At 42.5% G+C, this 23,111-nt stretch overlaps 1 protein-coding gene across 5 annotated transcripts in view; it reads left to right on the plus strand.

Moving 5' to 3' along the window:
• Positions 1–22,667, plus strand: part of LOC106740954 (neural cell adhesion molecule 2-like) — a 136,361-nt gene extending 113,694 nt beyond the window's left edge. For all 5 annotated transcript variants that reach the window (XM_014612459.1, XM_014612458.1, XM_014612460.1 and 2 more), the window contains 5 exons: positions 2,336–2,448; positions 5,525–5,697; positions 18,510–18,665; positions 19,348–19,681; positions 21,480–22,667. In XM_014612459.1, the coding sequence (XP_014467945.1) occupies positions 2,336–2,448; positions 5,525–5,697; positions 18,510–18,665; positions 19,348–19,681; positions 21,480–21,619 (916 nt within the window). In that variant the 3' untranslated portion in view covers positions 21,620–22,667. The remainder of the gene's footprint in view (positions 1–2,335; positions 2,449–5,524; positions 5,698–18,509; positions 18,666–19,347; positions 19,682–21,479) is intronic.
• The last annotated feature ends 444 nt before the right edge of the window (positions 22,668–23,111 follow it).

A 23,111-nucleotide genomic window follows, 5' to 3' on the forward strand; every position in this document is an offset into this window, starting at 1 on the left:
TTTTCTGTGCGACTGTGGTGAAGCGCTGAGCTTTGAATGAGGATGAGTGCATTTTTGCGACACGAATGATCATGAATTGTACGCTTCATGCTTTATTTTTAGATACCAACTCGGTTATTTGGAAATTTAGTTTATTTTATTTCTATCTATGTTATATTTCTCTCCTCCCTTTATACATTTTATGCTCGAATTTTATAATTCTGCAGAAAAATATTTCCTTGAATTTAATACAGTTTCTTTCATTGAAACAAATTTGTCTTTTAACATGATGCAAAAATGAATTTGCTTTAACACATTATTGACCGGTCAACAATGTGTCAAAAAAGTACTAGGAACTTTGGTTTAAAATTGATTTTTAAGTAAAAATATTATGATAATTATTAAAAAACAATTTTTTTCATAATACCTGAAATGCATCCTATTTTACAATTTTTAAGAAATTCGTAAAAATTTATTTTCAAGTAAAAGAAGTTATGATAATTATTAAAAAACATAGTTTTTTTTCAATAATATCTAAAATGCGTCCTATTTTACAATTTCTGAAAGTTTAACAAACATTGCTTCATCAATAAAAATGTTATGACGATTTTAGTAACGTGCAAGTTTGCCCAAAAAACGTGCGGTCCCAGGCGTATGTCTTACAGATTTCTTAGCGGTCCGCAATGTGTTAACAAACAGAATTGTTTGATGATTTCTCAAGCAATACATATTTTTACGTCAAATTAACATTTATTTTGTATTTCCATTCAATTTACAATAGTTGTCACAAGTAATAATTTATTTGAAAGAAGCAACACTGTTGGAAAAATATTAAACTTTTTTTTTGTTTCAGTGGAACAATATTTAATATATAATAAAATTAATTTTTCTTGTTGAAAACCAAGTATTTCTTCTAAACAATACTGTTTTTTTCCATCAAACAACATGGTTCACTCTAGCGAAACAACATTCTCACTCAAACAAAATTATATTTGTTATAAAATGACATTTGATATAAAATTGTGTTGTTCATATTAAACAAACCCAAGTCAAACAAGTACGTATATCAAAGTCAAAGAAACATGTTTCTCTGTGCACGGCTCTTAACATTTTTCTGTTTTCTGAGTTATATTTTTGTGCGAACTGTATCACACATATATACACACGGCGCACTTCATTCTTTAATATTTACGCGTTATTTACGTACATATCGCACAATAGAATGGATGAAATATTATTGGGAGAATCGTGCGGGTCAGAAGTGGACAAGAGCCCGGGCAAAGGTACGATATCCACGTCCCTATCGATCTCATGCGATTCAACAAAAACGCTACATTCGAGCGCCAGGAAGCGTTAAGAAAAACCAGCACGTAGCTCGCAAAAAAGCTAGCCTTTTTTATGTGACGAAACTCTAGTTAATACCACGTTAGGGGCACATTGTGCGTAGTTTTGGAACATGCTCCGGCACTCTCGCGCTCTCCGCTTTAACCTTAATTTTTTTTTTTTCACGGACGCATATGGTCTCGTAGATTGAAGATGAACGTGCCGACTGTGTGGAGAAAAAGAGAAACCCTAAAATAGGAAAGAGGAAATGGCTGGATATTTCTATCGGGGAGAAATAATGCTGTGATGAAAAAGATTTGGTGGAAAGGGAGAAAAAAGGATCGATCCTTTTAGCATAATTTCAACGGCCGGAAAGCTTCGTTGTCGTGTTTTATTTATTTAGAGAAATTTAATATCGTTGAATTTGCATATTCATTACGTATTACTCAAGTGGGAATGTTATTAGTTTTTCTCGCGCGTATAAAATGGAGCTGAAATTCTCCTTTGGCGCGGCGCCCTACTTAAATTCTTTCAAGTTTGTTGGCACAGCTTTTTATCGAAACGTTGGCCCGAGGTTAGCGGCAACGTATGATGAATAAGCAAAGAGCACGGGCCGCTGGTCGTTATGAAATTAATCAACTTTTTTTATCGCTTACCACCGTGTATACGTAATACATTCCGCAGTGAACTTTCATTTATCGACTATTGTCATTTTTTAATCGAAACACTGATTTTTCGAATAAGTTGTTGAGTTTCGAGAGTTGTTCAAATTGGCAAAATGCTAAAGAGATAAACATCATGAATGTCTCGAAGTAGAGAATTGTTAGTATACACCATTTTACACCATTTTACAATGCTTTTATTTTACAGATCAAAGTTTGCGATTATACTTTAACATTTCATGAACAATAATAATCAAAGTTACAAAAGTATTTAAGAAAATATTAAGACGGACTGTGCGGACGGCTTACGTAAGGAGACGGTTGATTGAATTTTTAATGTCAGTAAACATTAAATTCCTCTTATGTTTCAGGAATTTCGAAAAAGATGCGCGTCTGAGAGAAGGACGCGAGTACTTTGCGATCATCATGAGGATACTCTGGTTTCTGGTGGGCGTTTTACTGGAGATACACTTGTACTTCACAGGTAAGATCGAGTCGTTACTTTCTAACCGCGATTTCGTAAAAATACGGCAATCTTTATAGCGTAATATAAAATGTCGTCATTTCAGCCATTATTTTACGTTCGCGAATCTCACTTCGCACTGCGATAACAATGCACTATGTTCTTTCACTTTCAGCCCCTTCGGTTCGGTTCAGACTTTACATTCGAGCGCGCTGAAATTATTATTTCTGAATCAAAGAAAGAATTATAAATCCAGCTTCTCTGTGACGAGAAAATAATATAATTTTTTCCAAAAGTATATGTTTCAGCACTGCAACATTCGGAGGCTTCCACGAGCATACGGTATTGTGGCAGGAAACGGCAGCCTCATTCGTAAATCACGTGTTTAAGTAGCGACTCTCTCAGCCTAAATAATTTTGTCCCTAATTTCCTTCCGCCGTGCTCCTCGTCGGCATTCGCTTCACGGCGGCATACAATTTCCAACGGTAATGACGCACCTCGAAGAAACACACAGGCGCTTTCGGCGCGGCACGCCACGTTCTTCCGTACTTGCGTTCAGACGAGTCATTTTCGTGCCGGCATAGAAAACACTTAATTCCACGCGTCAGCCGGCGGCTGACAAGTAATTTCCGGCTATCGTGTTGCTGAAAACCGCGTGGCGAACTTTCACCTCGTTAGCGTCGAACTTTTCGACGGCGTTGCGCGATCGACGTGTCGATCGCCCGGCTCTGTTCTTATGCGCCGGCGATTTTCTTCCCGTGCGAGAGACAGCCGAGACCGACGCCGCGGATATTCCGACGAGCAAATTCGCAGGGAACGTCGCGCGCGCCCGAACGATGCGGCGCTTGAAAATTTAGGTCGCCGCTGTAACACCTACGAAGCTTTAGATCTAATTGAAAGTTTAATTAAATGCACACCGGCCCCTATTACCAGGCCGTTTTACGATTCCCGATTCGGCAAACTTTCTGAAATTGTGCCAGATTAATCTTCCACTACTACGTGCGAGTACTAATCGCCGGTAAATTCAATTTAGAAAATTGCACCAGCGGTTTCACCCCGTCTTCGTCTCGGTGGGACGCCTGTTGAAAAAAGAAACGTACTTACGCGAAACGTTGCATTCATATCGCGCACGCGTTTTTTGAAAGGGCATCGTTGCTTATTAGAGTTCCATTCGCGGAAGTTCATGCAATTGTAACAGAATATTTTCGCGGTTGCACGAAAATAATCCGTTACACGTAATCGTAAATATTTCACGTGGAAAGTGATATCTTATTAAATAGTGAAGTCGGATTTTCGGCTAACGCTGAATGAGTTATGTTTCATTGCAATCGGCTAAATATACTAGCGTAGGAATTTAATATTTTTCGGCGTAGCGAGGTTTGCATTTTAATTATTTGGTTACACCGCACTCTTTTCTTTTCTCTCGTCACGTTATTAATTCGTATTTATATTCGCACAAATAGCATTATGAAGAAAAGAAACAATGCAATATTTCCCCGTGAAGATATTTCGATTGAATCGCGACATGTCGTTCTTCGACATGTCGAGTTCGGATAAAATTACGATACATATAAATATGTCGCATAAAGCGACACGAAAATCTCGGTAATTTTTGTAAGGTAGCAATATATCCGCACCAATAATCCCTCAGAGCGCCGTTCGTTTTACGCTCTCCTCTCTTATTTTTTTTTTTTATTTCAGCCGCGGAGAATTCGTGTATTTTTCCCGCGGGAATTTCCGGCGAATAATCACTCCGGAATACCGTGTGTCGGCGGCGGAAACGACATTAATTTACATCGACGAGGAAATTCAAGTGGGACGCGCGGTACGCTGACCAACATCGGCTGTCCCCTTGTATTATCAACTCTAAATGCGGAACACGCGCATCCACGAGGATTCCGTGTCGCGTTCGAGCCCTTTTTAACTTGCATCGTATTTCCAGCGTAGCCCGGGGGAGGTTCTGTCATTTGTCGCGCATCACATTATCGATTTATACGTTTCTTGCGTGAAAATGCTCAGCCAAACGGAGAAAAGATTAACCGAGTGAGAACTTCACGCGGCAGCACGGCTGCTGTATCGACGCTATCAATGAATAGTTATCATCGAAGCTCATAAAAGCCCGAGTGAAGCTTCACTGAAAGTTCACTTCGAGTCTCCGTTATCGAGAAAGAACTCTGACACGACCGTGTGCGTACTCGCGTCGTGCTACGTTTTATAAGCGAACTTGGCGCATCGTCGCTGCTAGACGTCGAGCTTCGTAGCCGGTCTCCCGACTCGTCGAATAGAAATGACAACTTTCCGGGAATTCGCCAGCTTAGAGATCGCGCGAGGCGCTCGCGAGGGAGCGATTTTTTTCTCGAAAAAGTCCGAGTCGCGCATGGACGAGCGAACGATCAGACTTCTCAGGGGGCGGCGAATGGTGTGCGCCGGGCGCGAAGTTCCTGGCTGAAATATCCGCGGGAATTCGCGCCAGGTTCGGCGCATCCCGGCGAACGCCCGGCCGAACCGTCGTAATTGCCGTGACTAAGTTATTCACTTAAGCCACTCTCGGACCGACGCTCGGGTTATGCGTTATCGTCGCGATGGCGGCTGCATTAATCTCAGGATGGGAGAGGGTGCTTTGCGTCATCTCTCGCGCAGTCCTCTCACCCTCCGCCAACCGGACGACCAACCTGGAAATCGTCCTTAATCCTTGATCATAGCCGGGCTTGGAACCAACAGCTTTCGTCGGGACGGCTGTTATGAGTGCGGCGTAAAACTTACGAGGGTGTGGGAAAATGACACAGCGTGGTTTTCTCTATTTTACTCGAGGCTCGTTTCTCTCTGCGTTCTTCTCGGAGAGGTTCTAATAAAGATTCTCTTTGATTTATACGAGTCTGTGTCATATCGGTTTAGACGATAAGTCACTTTTACAACGCGCGTTCTAATTATCAACGTTCTTTAATAGAATCTTTGTTTCGCACTAACGGTGAAGATTGTTATAATAAATTTGTTAGCATATACGAAGTAGAATTCGTACGTCGTGTACAAATGTCGCATTAAATCGAGTGAAATGGTTTCCACTCTAAGAAAGCATTGTTGTAATTTATGTCCGCAGTAAGCCAGGCTAAGCATCAGCAGAACTCAAGTGCCAATAATGTAATCAGCTCATTGAATGCCCCGGAAGGTAAAAATGAAGATGTTCTTGAAGGACCAATTGGAGAAGTGCTTGCTCAAAGTGGTAGCATGGCAGTTCTGCCGTGCAAAATTAACGATCCTGGAGCTGGAACCGTAAGTGTTATACAATTTTTGTAATTTTCATATATTTCACGTTTTATATAATACTTGCGTTCACGTATCAATCTTTTATTTTAATTAAAAATGTCGTGTCATTTGTTGGTTCATTCATAGAAAATATTGTAGTCAATTTCGCCAACTGTGTTATGTGTGTATTGTTAATAATAAATTTCGGGCTAAAAATAGCATTATATTTTATTAAAAGTATGTGCATTGTGCGAGGGCTCAGATAGAATATTATTTATAAACGCTTGCAAATGCAACGAAGTCATCAATAACGCATACTTTACCTTTATTACAATCAAAGTAATTAAAATTCTTATTTGTCGCATGAATAAAAGAACAAGAATGGAGAACGGTATTATTTCACTGTTCTACGGATGACTCGAGCGATCAATTAAATTGCACAAACGAATAATTTTCGACCAGGAAATTATTTCTTTGAACGTTTATTGAAATATTAACAGTCAACATTTCCCACGCTTGATTACTCCCGTGCCATTTCTCTGTCCATTCCAGCGCTGTTCTTCCATTCACGCCAGATTTTCCAGATTTTCATTTCCGTTATACGAACAGGTTCGAACGATTTTCATTTAATTTCCGTTTCCTATCGCATACGCGCGCGCATGCATAGTGCAAACGATCCGTAAAGAAAGGGAACGTGTGCTGTTTCTAATATAAGTCGGTTTTTGTGCCATTGCGATGGAACGACCATTCAAATGGAAATCTCGGTACGTGAATGACAAGCGCAGATAAGATTTGGAATAAAAACAAAATTCTTTACGAGAAATTTTTCGTGACATTCTTTGCTCGCGTGTGTACGAGCGAAACGTGTTAGCGGCGTATCGAAAATTCAAATTCAAATTCGTCCTCCCATATGAATTAGTTCGGCATAACATGCATCGTTAATATCGCAAGTTTCTATTTTTGGATGCAGTTTGTCTTCGTCAATTGTTCTTCTTAAAAAATGAATTGCACAACATGATAAGACAACGATGTGCGTGACTAACTCCCACTATATCGTATAACGATGACGTTGATATATTTCTACATACGGCCACACAGTTCCATCCGGTGAAGAATTATATAATTCTCGCTTTTCGAAAATAAAGAATTATATTTTTGCCGATGAAATATGATATCGTACGATTATTTTGCCGTTTCAACACGCATGGAGAAAAAATTTGCTGGCATAACAAATTTTATGCTGTCGCAGCACAATCTGCCGGTTACTATGCGGACAGCAAAACGACTTGTTAAGAATGCTAATTGTCATTCGTTGAATTATTTTGCTATAAGAACAAATTAGTAAATGTAGGAAGACACTATTTTGTTCTAATTGTAAGTTAACGTGTTCCAAGGACAAATTTCCTCAGCAGAATATTTTCTATCCTGGCAACAGAACTGTTTCTGCTTTAATTACGAATAATTCGTTAATTCGGTCATGTCAACAAAATTTTATCGCTGCTAGCGCAGTAGCAACGATGTAGTTTCGCTGCGGCAGCAAAATCATTTTTCTCCGTACGGAAAGGTTCGCTATTGTTGCTAAAATGTGTCAGAATTCATGTCGGAATTTTCTACGCATCGCGGCAACAAACTAATGTAATATTAAAAATAATATGTAAATCAATATGAGTATACGAGAGATAGATCGATCGACCAAACTTGAGATTAACCGTATAAAAATATCGACGGCGGGATAGAGAGACGCGTTGTAGAAATACGGTCGCGAAGGAGAGGCAAAACAGAGACGACGCGAAAAATGGAAATTCGCAGGATCCGCTCATCTCGCGTCTCAGCTCGACGCATGCAGTTTTAATAATTGTTTGCGAAACCGGACTCCCAGATTTGTCGAGTTTGCGATTGGAAGCGCAAACAGGTATTCCATCCCTTACGGAAATATAGTTTCGGTGAAACCACGCAAACACGTGCGTGCCGAATGCTCGCATACGCTACGCGGTATTGAATGCGAACACGCGATGCACCGCGGAGCACACTAGACGTGCAAATGATAGGTCGATACAGTATTTTTGCATGGGAGTTACAGATTGTTTGCTTCCCCCGCTCTATTCTTCCTCTCTCCTTTTTTTTTTTTTTACGGCTCTCGCTGCGTACTTTAATGCTATAGTCGTCGGCCCAGCAAATTGCCGCAGTTTACGGCCCGCGGTGGCGCCGCGTGCTCCGCAATGCCATTCGCTCTTTGTCTTATTTAGCGACATCCCCGAGGAAAAAGAAAGCTGACAATTGCGTAAACAACAAACACGTCCGCATCCGCCAGTTTCTTTCGAGAGACTCTTGTAACTCTCGTGCATCTTTCCGTGTCGGATTTTATATTTTGATGCGAGATGTTCGTTAATCAACGAAGCGGCGGATCGATGCTCATCGAGCGCAAGTGGAAACTCTTCGCGGTCGGTGCGCTCACTCTCTCCCGTTTGAGAGTTTTTCTTCCTGATTTTTTCACCCTGATCCTAAACACATCTCTTGCGCCGGAAAAATCCGGGATTACACTCGGCACGCCAATCGCGATTCGCGCTTTAAATATACTCCCCCACGGACGCGCAATTCCGCGCCTTTAACATCGCGAGGGACGTTCAGACGTTCCATCGCGTATCCTTCCTCTCGCGAGATCGAAGAGCGCATTCGCGCGTTCGGGAATATTTTAGAATATTTTAGCGGGCGTTTCGCCGTTAAATCGACGCCGCCGCGCCAGATGCTGCTCGAATGTACCTCCCTTTCTCCCTGAAAGAAAACAAAAAAAAAGAGGAAGAGAAGAGGGAAGAGGGAGCGCGAAAGGGCAATCCGGGTTATGTACACACTATCGAGGTGGTGGGAACATCCCTCCCTCGATACTCGCCGCGGTATACTTCTGAAATCGGAATGGAATTCCGACAGGCGACGCACGTTTCCATGAAATTCCAACATACGGGCGGCCTATATCGACGTCACGACGTGAATGAGACATAAGCCGGCTTTAAAATGCGCTTCTCGACGCGCCGAGGGCTCTGCTTTTTTCGCGTCGCTCGGAGACGCGCCACTCGACTCTCTTATTCAGATGACATACGCGCCGAGTTCGCACTTCCTTTTAACCGCTGATTCCTCGGATGGATCGAGACGGTCGAGCAAATCTCGTCGCGGATACACGTCTCCTTACGGAAACACCCTTACGCGAGCACCTCTGCGCGTTACGGTTGCTCCCCTCGGCGCTCCTCCGCGCTTATAAATACAATCCCGTTCGTGTGCAGCGTCTTCCTTCTTTCCCGCCGGTCTGGCTTTTAATAAATTACACTCCCGAAGTGGAACGTTGGACTCTCGTCGGAGTTCCTCGCACGTCGGTTATCTGAAAGGAACAGGCGCGCGCGCTTTGAAATAAATCGAAATCGCGCGCGTTTCAATATTCGTGGAAAATAAATCGATACACGTCGGCGCTAAAGCCCGAAACCGCCACATAAACGGGCACGGTGAATTCCGTTTCCGGGCAAAGCGGCATGTTTATGCGAACTCCGCGGCAGGTTTACTCTCCTCCCTTTGATTTCCGATTTTACAACTCCGCCCGACATGAAGAGCGGGGGATTTCGGGGGGGGGGGGGGCGTAATTTACTTAAGGCGGGAATATTTCAGGTGGTTCCTTTCCACTTTACGCATCGTCGGATGCCCCTGCAAATATAACGGCTGCGAAACGATCCGCGTTCTCAACGTTTCCACCACTTTCCCCGCGAGGTCCGTCCTCTTCCTTGAGTTCGTTCTTCTAATAAGATTTCCGCTTTACCGTTGAATCAATTTTCCTCGCGGTGTACACGCTCCCGGAATGAAACAGGTGACTTTATCTTTAAGGAATTAATAGGAAATGATGGAAGAGATGGAATACCGCGGCCCGTAGAGACGCTTCTCCGGCTGCGAAAATCAATGGCTCGATTTATTGCCTTTCGTCGCATCGAATGATTGATCGCTCGGAACATTTTTGTCGTGCGCGATACGAAAGTTGCAAAATCCAAGGCCACTTATGCAAAACTCTCTGTTCCTGTCACGAATCGCATATAACCTCGGTGTATCCCGCACCGTCGCCGACCATGAATAAAAGATGAATTCGCGTCTTGTGTAGTACAGAAATACAGAAACAAGAAACAAGGCCGCCTTAGGCTTCTCCGCCGCTGTGGCCAAAAACAAGTAAAAAGCGGCTCGCTACTGCGGTAGAAAAGAGCCTGAGGGGGGCGGGGGGGAGGAGGAAAGAGAGTAAAAGTGCATTACATCTTGTCTATGTAACTGCTGTCGTGCGGAAGTTTGTTCTTTATGCGATGAAGCGGCGCATCGCGACGCGATGGTGGCCGTCATGAGGTGAAACGTCATGATATTTTCAAACGTGCGAACAGCATCCAAAGTAACATTTAATCGAGTAATAAACGTAGTCGCGATCGACGGGCGAATTTGAAGAATAAATTCGATTTTGAAGTAAAGCTTCTCGCGCGCGTATCTCCATTCCGACTGAAATTCAATTCCGTCTATTCATCCGACGTTACTATATTTATATTGCATTACAAATTGAAATTTTTCGTTTAATAAAACCCCGCATGATATCCTTCTTCCATTATAACGTTTAATTATATATTCGTCCTGAAAACACAATTTGCGCGAGTGGCGGTCGAGAGATTCACCTCCGTAAAACCCGGCCGATTAGACACACTTCCCTGAATTCAGTACTTTAAGCATAAGACCGGATGATCGGTATAAATTCCCGCGCGTATTGCCACTTATAAGCTATCGTATAAATTATCAGCGCACTTCCTCTCGTGTTTTATCAACGAGCCCCGGGATTCTTCAATTTAAAGCGCCATTTATCTTCGCTCGGAGTGCGACGAAAAAGTTTCGCGTTAAAGTTGCGCGCCGGAAATATTCAAAGTCGTTTTTATTCCGCCGGGGTCTTTTATTCTCCGTTCCCTCAAGTATCGGGCGTTATTTTAAAGACGGGGAAAGCCTGAAATATCGAAGGGCGGACGTTTCCTTCGCGCCGGCCGTATCTGTCCGTGTGTATTCCGGGGGAAACGGATTTTCGCCTGGTCGTGATTGAAGTGCCGGAAGTCGACAAGCGCGCCGGGATCGTGGGCGGTGACTGCCGAGAAATACAATAATTCGTTGGATCGCGCGAAATTCGCGATTGTTCGTTGTTGCTGCGAGGGAGGGATTCGTGGGGGCGTCTTAAACGGGCGTCTTAAGTGGCTTCCCGTGCGGTAATTAATCGTTACTCCGAAGAACCGCGATTCACGCTCTCGAGACTCCGCGAATCACGCATAGCATCCTTGCTCCCCGACGACCTGTTTCGCGCCGGCTAGCAATTTGGCTATCAATTTATGCGCATAACGTCACGCGACTTCATAATGGCATTAACTTATTCCGCCCAGATTTATTCGTATTGGACGTAATGCACTTATCTCGCTCCGAAACCGCGTCGACGTTATGCAGATGCATTCGTGTATAATGGAAACGGCCGGCCGAAAAGATTACCGGCAAATTTGCCGCCGGTTGTCGGAAACGCCGCCGCGAGAGGACGTCGACCTCGGCGTGGTAAATCACGCGATAAATGCCAAACCACCGGCGATAAAGGACGCGCGAACCAGCGAGTAAGCCGCTGTCGTCGAGTGTGGGCTGGATGCTTTACACCACGCATCTCTCGACCTCATCGTCGCCGGAGAAAATGGATGTTCCGGTTACTGCGGTCGGAGCGGAGTACATCCGCGAAAAATGTCCACGAGCGCGATGAATCGCTGGATAAGACGGTACAACGGAGAACATCCGTACGGTGTAACAAGGAGAGCGACGAGAGTCTTTTGGGAATGCAGCCGGAGCGAATGAGGAATTGGAGGAACGAAGAATTACCGGAAATGAAAGGGTTGAGGGGAAGAATTTCTCCGTAGGCGTGTCGGGACATTAAATTTTCTTCCGGCGCGTCTCTTCCCGCGAGCATCTTCGCGGCGCGTCTTCGTTTGTAAAGTTATACGCGTTCTCTCTTCTATTTCGCGAATAATGCGGGCTCTCCTCCGAGTTCGAGTCGTCGTCCAAAATCCGTTACTGAAACGGAAGGCTTTAAGAGCTCATCCCTTCGAAACTGATGCCGCAAAGCTTTGTGGCTGCATTCGGCCTTCGGCATGATTCCCGTGCATTTGATATAATTTGTCGAGCATCTGTGTTAGAAACGCGAAAGTACCTCTCAAAAGCACCTATCTGTGTGTACACGAACTAAGCGAAACACGGTCGCGGTACAAAACACGATTGATAAATACGATTAGATACACACGTAACGCAGACAGAGTCAGCGGCAAAACATCGTAAGTTCTTCTCCCGTTCGATCATTGAGATTAAAGGGTTTTTCGACACGGTTAGCATTCGGATCGCTTGAATCACTAATCGGGAACACCGTGTGACCTCGGTGACGAAAGAAAAGAAATAGGATAGAAAAAGGTAGATTAAGTTAACACAAGGGATCAATACGATGGATGATGAGAATCATGGTGATGTAAATGAAGCTTCAATGTTTTCGCATATCAATATCCAGAATATCCATTTATAGAGCCATCGTGACGTAAATGTAAACGTCATGTTTTTTAACAACACTTTAATTTCTTATAAAATAACACAATATTTCGCAAATCAAAGTGAGGCATACAATATGGGCGGCAGTTTATTTATTCAATGGAAAATCCGATAGTTTAAACCCCTCATGTAACGTGTCAAGCTCAAATATACAGCGTTATTGAAAGCACCATGCACAAATCATCTCTTCGATTGGTTAACGTCAATCATTCCTAAAACGATAACATCAATATTTGGTTAGACGAAGTAACAGATACAGTGATTGAGCGGCGTGCAATAATTGACCACCCGTTTTCGCGCTTCGATACATCAAAATCGACGTATCGATTATAATTGTTTTCAAACCAAACCTCGAAAGTGTTCCCTTGTTAAGTTATAATCAATGCGCAAACTTGTCGTTGTTTCACGCTTGCAAAACGTGTCCGAGAATTAATTTTCACAGTTGCAGACTGTATCAAAGTTGCGTTACGTGCACAGAAAAAAATAGTCTTAAATCAATTACAGATATTCTCATATATAAGCAAAAATACTACAATATTTTTAGAAAATTTGTAGTCTTGAGTTGAATGCAAGTAATACTTTGCATTAATACAAGTTCAATCAAATTAAGATTAAAAATGTTCCAAGAAGACTACATACCCGCTTACTATTACCGAAAATATCTCAGTGCTGCCATTCAATCACTGTTTGTCTTTGACAAGTTTTCTTTGACAATTTTCTTTGACAAGTCGCTAAAAAATTTATTATCGTCCAAAATGGCTCACTATAGTCATTATTTCCGAATTAAATTTGTAAAATATGGATATATGTTTTTGCCATCTCTCTTAATTAAACTGCTCCGAAAGCATATTTATATTGTATTATTTATCTTCTCTTTCTCTTCTTATGAACTTTAACCCTTTGCACTCGAAGTTTTTTTTCATTCATATTACCAGCAACTCGAAGCAATTTCAGTGGAAAGATCATATTCACATATAAGTAAATGATATGGGCATTAAAAGAAAAGTCATTGTTGTATGTTATTGTTTTCTTAATTTTGTTAATTTGTTAATAATTGTTAATAGTTTGTTTTAAGTTTGAAGACAAATTTTAAACGGCTCCGGAGTCCTCGAGTTCAAAGTGTTAAGATTATGCTATGAAAAGAACTCTCACTACACGTTGTTATCCCAAGAAACCGAAGAATTTCACTTAAAGAAATTTTGTTAAACCCGAAAAAAAATTTTTTTTTTCTGTACAGCGTGTGCAAATTATTTCACAATGGGTTGAATTTTTCATAACAATAAAGAAACTCGAATCTTTTAGCTCCTTTCTCCCCCGTATAAATCATATTAAGCTCTGATATGTCAGCGAAATATAGCTTCGAGTTTTCTCCGATCTCATAAGTGATGCCGTCGCTTTAAGTTCTCGCGGCCGTGACGTGTATAGAATGTGACTATGTAGTGGTTGGCTTGATTCCCGCGCGGTAGGTAAGGGAACTTTCCTCATTACAAGAATACTTCTAAAACGGTTCGGCCCTGATAAACGAATGAACTTTCGGTCTTCCTTATCGTAGATCCCGATGCTATATCGGCCAGAGAGTTGAGAGCGATCGCAGGATTGCAGTGGGGCGGCAGTCTTTAATTTCCTTCCTGCCGCGGCTGACGTGACGTCTCACCGCAGGTGGGAACACATTTTTATCCGCATCACCGAACTTCGCACATCGATCGACTATTTTCGTCCGCGGCTGAAATTCGCGCCCCGGTTGTCAATTCTTTCGATTCTCCGTCGTATTCTTTTCTCTCGAACAACGCACCTCCCTTCTATTGTTCGCTCACGTCGTTCATTTCCGCGGATGTCCGCAGCTCAACGATATAAGTTACCGATTACGCTCGGCAATTTCTGGTCGGCGGATAAAGAATGTGCGGCACGGCTCGCCACGCCGTAATCGGGGCGTTTCCCAATTAAGTTCCCACGCGCGGTGCCTGCCACCTCAGTTCGCGAAACCCCGTGTGCGACCTTTCCTCGTGTGCACACGTATAACCATTGCTCGCCTCTGTACAGTCTTTCTTGCTTAGGCGAGCAGCCCCCGCGAGGCTTGCTTTAATAGTACCCCGCGGGAATTCCGGGACTATCGGTTACCTAACCCGCGTCTAATAAGACTGATGACGATGATCGAGCTGGGCGAAACAACGTAAGAGGAAATTAAGCGCGTAGGCCAGGAATCGGACATGCTACTCCAATTTTCGTATTTCGTTCCAAGTTTTAATTAGCTCTTAATCCTTTGCGGCCTACACGCCTCGCTCCGTACGAACTTTTAACCTTTTCCACCGGCAAGGCATAGACCGTGCACGGACTTCCAATTGTTTCCCTCATAAGGTACATATCCCTCACTTTTTTGCGTGCTTAAACTAAAAATAATTCAAAACCGGTAAGTTGGGAGCATTGAGTGCTGCAAATGAGATGTTGAGGAATTAACTTCTTTCTCCGTTTCATTAGCGTTCTGTCTAGGGATCGGGTTGCCTTTAAATAGTTCTTTCTAGTTACAAGCTGTACGGGAACTGTCGAACAAGCGGGACGTTGACATTATATCGGAAATTACATGCTTGATTTGCTGGAGAAATTTCATATCTTGTAAATCTTCCAACGATAATATTTATCGTCGCAACTTTCCACAACGCTTGCATATAGCTCTAAAATGTTGATCCTAGAAAACGAAAATGATGCAGATAAACAAATAAAGTGAATTGATACTTTCATATCTGAATTTTTTGTATTTTTTTGTACAAATAAAAAAGATCAAATATTTGAAAATATCCTATATGCGCAATTTTCCGATGTTCAGAGTTTACACGAAATATGAAGTTTGTGATTCAGGGTAAACCAATATCTATCAAATAAGTTACGAGCAAATATCTCGGTTAAATTAAATAATTTGTTTGCTGAAAAAATACGAAAACAAGTTCTTAGACCTCAAACAAACATTATAATTAAGTGCTCTTCTTGATGAAATTCGCGGATTTCCATCAAGAAAATCTCACGCGTAGAATAACGGAGTTCCACGTGGAAATAAAAAAAAAAAAGATTTCACTCGGCCTTTCGCGCGTATATGAAAAAATATATGCTTTCGTCTTCGTTGTAATGAGTTTGCAGAATGCGTCTCGCCTCTATCCTGCGGTCTAAATAACGCAAAGCTTCGCAGTTGGTCACGAAACGTCAGTCTTTTCAGCGAGCTTGTAATAAAGACCTATAATGAAAAAAACCGTAGAACCGTTATGAAAGGCGTAAAGAGCATTTACCTCGAAGCTAAAAAGTTAGCGAAGATTATTATGCCGTGAAGCCCCTGAGAAAAAACGTCGCTAAGGAAAACGTTCTTCGAGCATAATCAATACACACGAAAAAATGGAGAAGGAAAAATAGCGCCTATGATATCTATAATGTAATTTTATTCCCTACGAAAAAAGAAAAGTACAGTTTTGCGTGAACGCACTTCCGGGGGCGATTGTGACCGTGTAAGTCGGGAAATGGGAGGGAAATAGATTAAGTCATCCTTCACGTGTAATCTTTGTTGTAACATACATTAGTTACTCCTTGAAAGCTTTACCGTGACTCCCTTCGGCCTCGTAATGGACGTGGGAGCTTCCTTAATTGGCTACGCAAGTATCTCGTGCAGTAGATGGAGTCCGCGTACTCAGCGGCGCGGCTAGGCGAAGACGTTGCTCGTCCTAACAATTCGTATGTGTGCGTATCCGTGTTCGGAATTAGTTGAAACCGAACGGCAGACGCCGAAGGAATTCGCGCCGTCTTTGTCCTCCCGGTTGCTCGGGAAGACACCGGGGAAGTTCTCGTAACTCCATACCGATTGAGGCAAACTCTACTACCCGATAACTTCCACCAGTCAAAGACTGGCGACGTAGCAAGTACACACACGCCTTTACCATATTGGATTCGCCGTTATATGTCGGTGCGCCGTAGATAGGTCCTTTTCAGGCTGGATTCCAGGATTACAGCAAGCACTCCGGATTACCGGGTTTGGCGGTACCAGAAATGTCATCTTTGGGAATTGGTTTCCCCAGGATGTATTACGTGAAATCGGTCTAATTATGTTCCGACTGGGGGCACTAAGACGGTTATGATGAGGTTCGCCCCTCCCCTCCCTTTCGTCCGTATCCGGATATAAAAAATGATTGGATTGGCGGTGTGACGTCTCCCGATTCGTCGGATCGAAATTTCATTTTGGAAAAATGGATCTGCGACATCTCGTAACAAGTACATATATATGTATATATGTATATATATCACACGAGTTTTCACGTTCCAAAATCGCTTTTGCAACAATACTAGTTACATAATACTGAACGTCCGTATTTTTTTATTTAATAGTGTCACGAAAAGTTTCCAGCCTTTCTCCCGGAGAGTCTAATATTTTCGTATATTTCTAATTTTTATTATCGCGAAGAAAGCTCACGTTCAGTTAGTGGGAAAAACTTCGTATTCGACAATGTCAATGGGAATAATTGTGAGATTGAAAGCCAGCGCCGTTAGATACATGTATTGGTTTCGTTGTATCATGCACATTTTCCGCAGAATTCTTACGACAATTAGCTCCTTGCGTTACGACGCTCCGGCAACTTACGTGTGACCTATTGCATTTTAACGAGACACATTCGGTTAAGAGTACGTGCAGCGGATCATTATGCAGCTCGTTAGATAGTTCGAGGAGGTAGCGGTATCTCTGTGTGTCCTGATTTTAGAGCTACACCACGTAAAATGTATTCGACTGCTTTAAATGAAAGCGACGACAATAGTAACTTTCTAATTGTAAATAATTAAATTGCACTAAAAGTGCATATGTGTTAGGCAAAACAAACGACACTATTCTCTTCCTTATTCTTGCGTTTAGAAAATATAATTACTTGCGTCATTATGCAATGAAGTTCTCAATATTAATGTTAATAATAATAATAACTAACTGTGGGAAATATTTGACATTTATGTATCTTGCAAAAACACGTATTCTTTGATAGTATGCGGAAACATACGGAAAGAAATAACCTAAATGAATCGATGTAACCAATAAATGTCGCTCATATATTGTGCGGTGCGGCGAATGTGGCATAAAGCCAATGTATATGGCCCATTCGTTATGAGATCCCTTAATGTAATACGTTGTGCTTGAGATAGGAGATAAAACGCACACGTAAAGGATAATAGCGGATTTTTATATATACTTTTACTCGTGATGATCTACATGTACAAGCATGCATCGGACAAGATTATACTTATTTTCACGAGAGTTATTAAAAAAAGTTTCTAAAACATTACTTATAAAAAGGAGGTTCAAATTAAACGGAATAACATTTTTGAATATATCACGTTAATGCAAAATATTAGTAAAACCTTAATTGATGTATTTACAAATAAATTGCTTCTTTTTTATATTTAAATAATTCAAATAATTAAAATTTACATAAATGAATAAATAAAATGGAAGGAGGATAGCTAGAAAATGTAAGTATGTATGTGTGTATGTTTACCTAACGTTTCTGCATAAAAAAATGAAGGAAATTAGTACCGTTATTAATATCGTTACGTGATGAAAAACATCGTGTGACGTAACCGCTATCCGATATATTGAGCATAGCATAGCTTCGTGGTCAGTACGCTAGGGAATGAAAATTAGCTCGAAATTAGGGTGCTCTAATGGGCGTGATAATTGATATTCGATGCGCGTCGAGGCTCCTCTCTCACATTGCCTCGCATGACACATGTTGTTTCCTATATATTGTTACCCTAAATTGCCTAACTGCCATCGGCTCCTGTGCCATGTAAATAGCTTTCATTATCGAACAATTGTCTTTGCATTCCGCAGAGAGGTAGGTAACCATGATATAACCATGATTAACCGTTTGAAAATTATAGAACTGACAGAGTTCCGTAAGACTTATCAAGTTACTTATAAATTTTGTACAAATTTGTACAAACAAAATGATTTTTTTTCCCCTTTATATCTGAAGACCATTTTGTACTTCAATTGTCTAGACCAACAATTTCACTTTATGTTATTTAATCGAGCAATCTTCGTTTCCTCGCGATGTTTTCGAAGTAATAACATAAATATATCTTCATAAGTTAAAAAAATTCAACAATGATGCTTTTCGGAAATTACTTCTCACTCTAAAATATTTTGCTGATATGTATAGATAATGTATTAATATTTGTACTTTCTTGTTTCTCTTCTGTTACAGGTTACATGGGTAAGGCGGAGAGACAGACAACTGTTAACAGTCGGCACCAGTACGCACTCAATCGACAAGAGATTTGTCGTTAGACACGGGAACTCCGATTGGGCACTTATGATACGCACCGTAACGGTCGATGATGCCGGCATATACGAATGTCAGGTATTTTGATCAACTTTTCGTTCTTCTACTAACACCGTGTGTATTTGCGATTATGTACATAATTCACATGGTTTGCCAACTGTCGATTTCGGTTCTGGTTCTTACTTTAGAACGGAGGGAATTATATTGAGAATGAGAGTAAATTTATAATGACTGTTTAAAATAGTGTTTAGTGTTTCCATTTGTACCTGGTAGTTTAAGTTAAGTTATTTCCAATGCACGGTTCTGTGAATTTTCCTCAAAGGTTGCACACCTCGAAAATGTCAACTAAAATGTCAATACGGCCAACCATACATTTTACAAGCGAGTATTTAAGGTCACAGAGATGCGCGCCGCGTCTTTAACCCAAAACAGGATTTCTAAGGAATAATCAACATATTTCCTTCGACGATGAACACGATTTATACCGACGATACATTGTATGATTGATCAACTCTGCACAGGATGGAACATTTTTAAATCTTTCGAGTCAATAAAATAATACAATGATTATTTATAATTTTCTGTCTAATTTTCTTGGAGAATTATTTTCATTAAGAATGTATTTATATCCCAAGAATGATTGATTCAAGTTGTGTACCGATGAATACGAAGATTATATAAACGTATTATTTTTCTCAACTCACGCCGCTCGCTTATCGCGCTATGGACGGTTAAAGGTACCTTTATATTGCAATTGCAGGTGACGTCGCATCCGGTGCAGCGAAACTTTGCCCGTTTGAAAATCACAGAGGCGTACTCGATAATATCAGGTGCGCCTGATCTACATGTGAAGCAAGGCTCGAGCCTCCGTTTGGAATGCCAACTGATGGCTGCTACGGAAAAGCCTCTTTACGTCTTCTGGTATCGTCAGGGCCGCATGATAAATTACGACGAGGAGCCTGGCGTCGACATTAGGATGTCGCCGAGCGGCTCCATTTTGACGGTGAACAAAACGAAGCTTTCGCACGACGGTAACTACACGTGCGCGCCTAGCAACGCCAGGGCGGCTTCTGTCATGGTCCACGTAATTGAAGGTGAGGAGCACAAGGCCGTTCTCTCACCAGCTTCCGGTTCAATTTAGCTCGATGTAACTCGGAGAAATTTCCAAGCGTGAAAATAATCGAACGAAGTATCACTTCGCGTCAATTTGCATCGATGAGAGAACATGAAATATATTCGACGTAATCTCAAATTTTGTAGTTTGCAATAAGAGAAGAATAAGTATGTTCCCATTAATATTGAGGCCTTTTTTTTACGAAATTCACGTATACAGATACGGATTAGAAGCTAGGGAACTGACAGGCTGATTGAAATTGTGTTTCTAAACACGCACGAATGTGTTGTATTCTGCTCCGCGTGCCCTCGATGGAAAGCGAAATGTAGTGACTATTTGCACAGGGACTATGGACAAATAGTCAACGAACAGTTGGTGCATCGAGAAAATCTCGTGAAAACGCGTTGGTGGACGGTCGTACGCCGTACGGCGTTTGCGGACGTGCATGTAAACGCTAAAATATTTAAAAATCACTCTGACCGTGAGCGAATATTAAAGGACGTGTTAAATCGTCTAATCATAGCGACGTATTCGGCACGACGATTGCCGAAGGATCCGACGTAAGCAAGACTCCGTGTTACAGCCTGCTCGTAAACGTGCCGGTAGACGATATATCCGCGACGCTCCGGCATATAACGCGGTAGTAATTGACTCGCTCCAGTTACGCCGACGAAGATCGGCGCCGATCGGCCTGCGGAGAAGTTCCGCGGAACTTGAATATTCATTAGAGTAAGAGCCGAACAATTAAACGGTTGTAGGGAGCTCATTACGATCGGATTTAGCGGCTCTCGTGGACGCATTCATCCCCGTTGTAGCTCGTCCGCGATAACAGAAGGGCGGCTCAAAATTGTACGACTACCTCTCTAACGACGAAACTTTTACCCCTGAGTTCGCCGCGAGGACCAAGTTCGACGCGATTTTTCGAAAGTACAGCGTAACTTCGGGCCGGCTTTACTTACACTTTAACGCGCTTAGTAACTACGTAATAACGCGATAGTCCGCGGGGCATTATCAAACTCATCTATTATTTTCCTCTTTTCGAGACGCGATACCCCCTCCCTCTATTTTAATTTTTTGATACACTTTTGATATTCGTGGTACGACGTCTACGCGCAAACTTTCCCGGAATATTGGTCTATACCGGTTAGTCCGTTTACGGAACCTCATATTACTCTTTTTATTCAAGTGAGCTTCTTCTCCTAAAGAAAATACGAAAGAAATTAATATATTAAACCCTAACGCAGCCCTCAAACCTGAAAATTTCTCTTCGCCTTTCATTGAAAACATTTGAAAAAGTCAGTATTACGCATCAAACTTTATAATTTAACTTAGATTCAAGATATTTAGAAAAGAGAGCGTACGTCTCTTGACGAGAACTCACAAAGTTATCCTTGTTTGTTGAGTCTCCGTTGATGTCGGTGCGCGTGACAACTGGGGAACGTTATGCACGTGACCGGACTGTCAAAAGGTATTTTCTACGACAGGTAGAGTGAAACGATCTGCGTTTCACCCCTTAGACCTCAACTGAGAACGTCGGGCAGTCTGGGACCGTTTAAAACGTCGTCTCTGTTCTCGCGGGACGGTTTCGTCACTCTATTCGAGAAAAACATTTTCTGCACGTGACCGCTTTCCACGGTCTAACTATATGTTTTTAGTGCGTCGTCTCACGAGCTCTTCGCCGCTACAAAAAGATCAATTTAAAACGAAGCGGTTCGTACATTTGCCCGCGTGTCTCCTACGCACGTCGTATGTAGCGCAGCTTTCTAATCTTGTTGCAGAGGAAGAGAAGCCGGCGGCGATGCACGGGGGCGACAGAAGGAACCTCAGCCCGGCAATTTTGGCGAGCAACTTTCTGGTATCCCTCCTAGCGGCCGTCAGCTGGAGGATACCGAGTTTCACGAGCCTTTACCCGACGTGAATTACCGCCGCGCCGGCGGCATCCTTCGGTCCCTCCGCGTCACGACGGAGCCCGCTTCGAGGATACGAGAGTTCCCAGGCATGGTCCTCCTCCTGCTGCTTGGCGCGGCACGATCCCGCCGTTCGTTCCGCACCGAGAAGAAACTCCAGTGTCGGGGACTCCGGTGCGCGTGATATCGCGAATACCGGCTTGCGAGCCCGGTTTTACCTTACGTGTGTTTCTCTTGCGTCATACTAAATAAACGCCGGTTCAGGTGGCTCGGTGCGTGTCCGGCGCGTCCGTCTGACAGTGTCCTGTGGCTCAAGGGTAAAGGGGCAACCCCCGCCTCGGTGCACACGTGTGAAGCATCCACTCCGATCCCTCGCTCCTCTCACCTTACTATCTCGGCTCGTGCTCGCATGAATGCCGCGTAAATGCCCTCGGCCGGACTGTGCTCCGCTTTGGAGTCGAGCCAGCGGTTTACGCAGCGTGTGTTTCACTCTTAAAAACTTCCGCGTAATCTTCGCGTTTGGTCACGTGTCTACGGTTACTGTCAGAGCTACAGGCAGAGCTGTTGGCGCGACGGTTCTGCAAAATGGGAACGAGACGAAAGATTTCAATGCACGTCCAGATACACGGATGATATCTCTTTTGTCGCACCTGTGCACCTTCCTGTAAGTCGAACGACGATACTACTCGGAAGGAATCACAGCTTCGATCAATGAATAATTTCGGTCAGCCGCTCAAGATACATATCGGATGAAAAGACAAAATTAAATCCTACAATGTGTGGGAACAATATTGCACTGCCATAAATTTGCCGCGTAGATTCGCGTTTTTATTTATTAAACACTACGCGGTGACGATATATTTGTTTTAGTAATATCCGTTCTCCGTCGTTCTTTCCCATTATCTTTTGCGCTCGGGTGTAACCGTCGTGACAGAATCACTAGTTGCTTCAGACGCAGCCACGCGAATGACGCAACAAAACGAGAAGATTATGGAACTATGGTACTAAGATACGTTTTAAGATACGCGTCGGCGGAGAATTCGCGTAAGCGGAAGGGAATTCCGGATTTGTTTGCACAGGAAATTCAGCTTCCCGCGGAAAAGCCGTTTTCCCGATGGAAGCTTCCCCGCTCGGCTATGCGGCTTGTCGATATCCTTCAGTGTGTGTGATCGACGAGTCGGTTTCTTCGTACGTGCATTCTATATATACATATTATATATATACGTATATATTCGTTATGTACACACAAAAATACAATATGTATATATGATGAGAGCTCGATTCATTGTTCTTTCAATGAATGCTTGTATTGTCGATATTTTGAAATTCCAAAGTGATTCGTGTCGCTTATCGTCTGCTGCACTCATTAATGGAACGTGTTTTTTGTTCGGTTTAAATGCTCCCTTTGAAAGCGTTCGATCGAGCTTTCATCGTATAGGCTATGTAACGATACGTTATTATATAACGTAGTAGTTGTCCCGAAAATTCTGTTTGTCGTGTATC

This window comes from Dinoponera quadriceps, unplaced genomic scaffold (genome assembly GCF_001313825.1).
Source record: "Dinoponera quadriceps isolate SergipeBrazil2010 unplaced genomic scaffold, ASM131382v1 scaffold397, whole genome shotgun sequence".
In the NCBI taxonomy this organism is placed as follows: domain Eukaryota; kingdom Metazoa; phylum Arthropoda; class Insecta; order Hymenoptera; family Formicidae; genus Dinoponera; species Dinoponera quadriceps.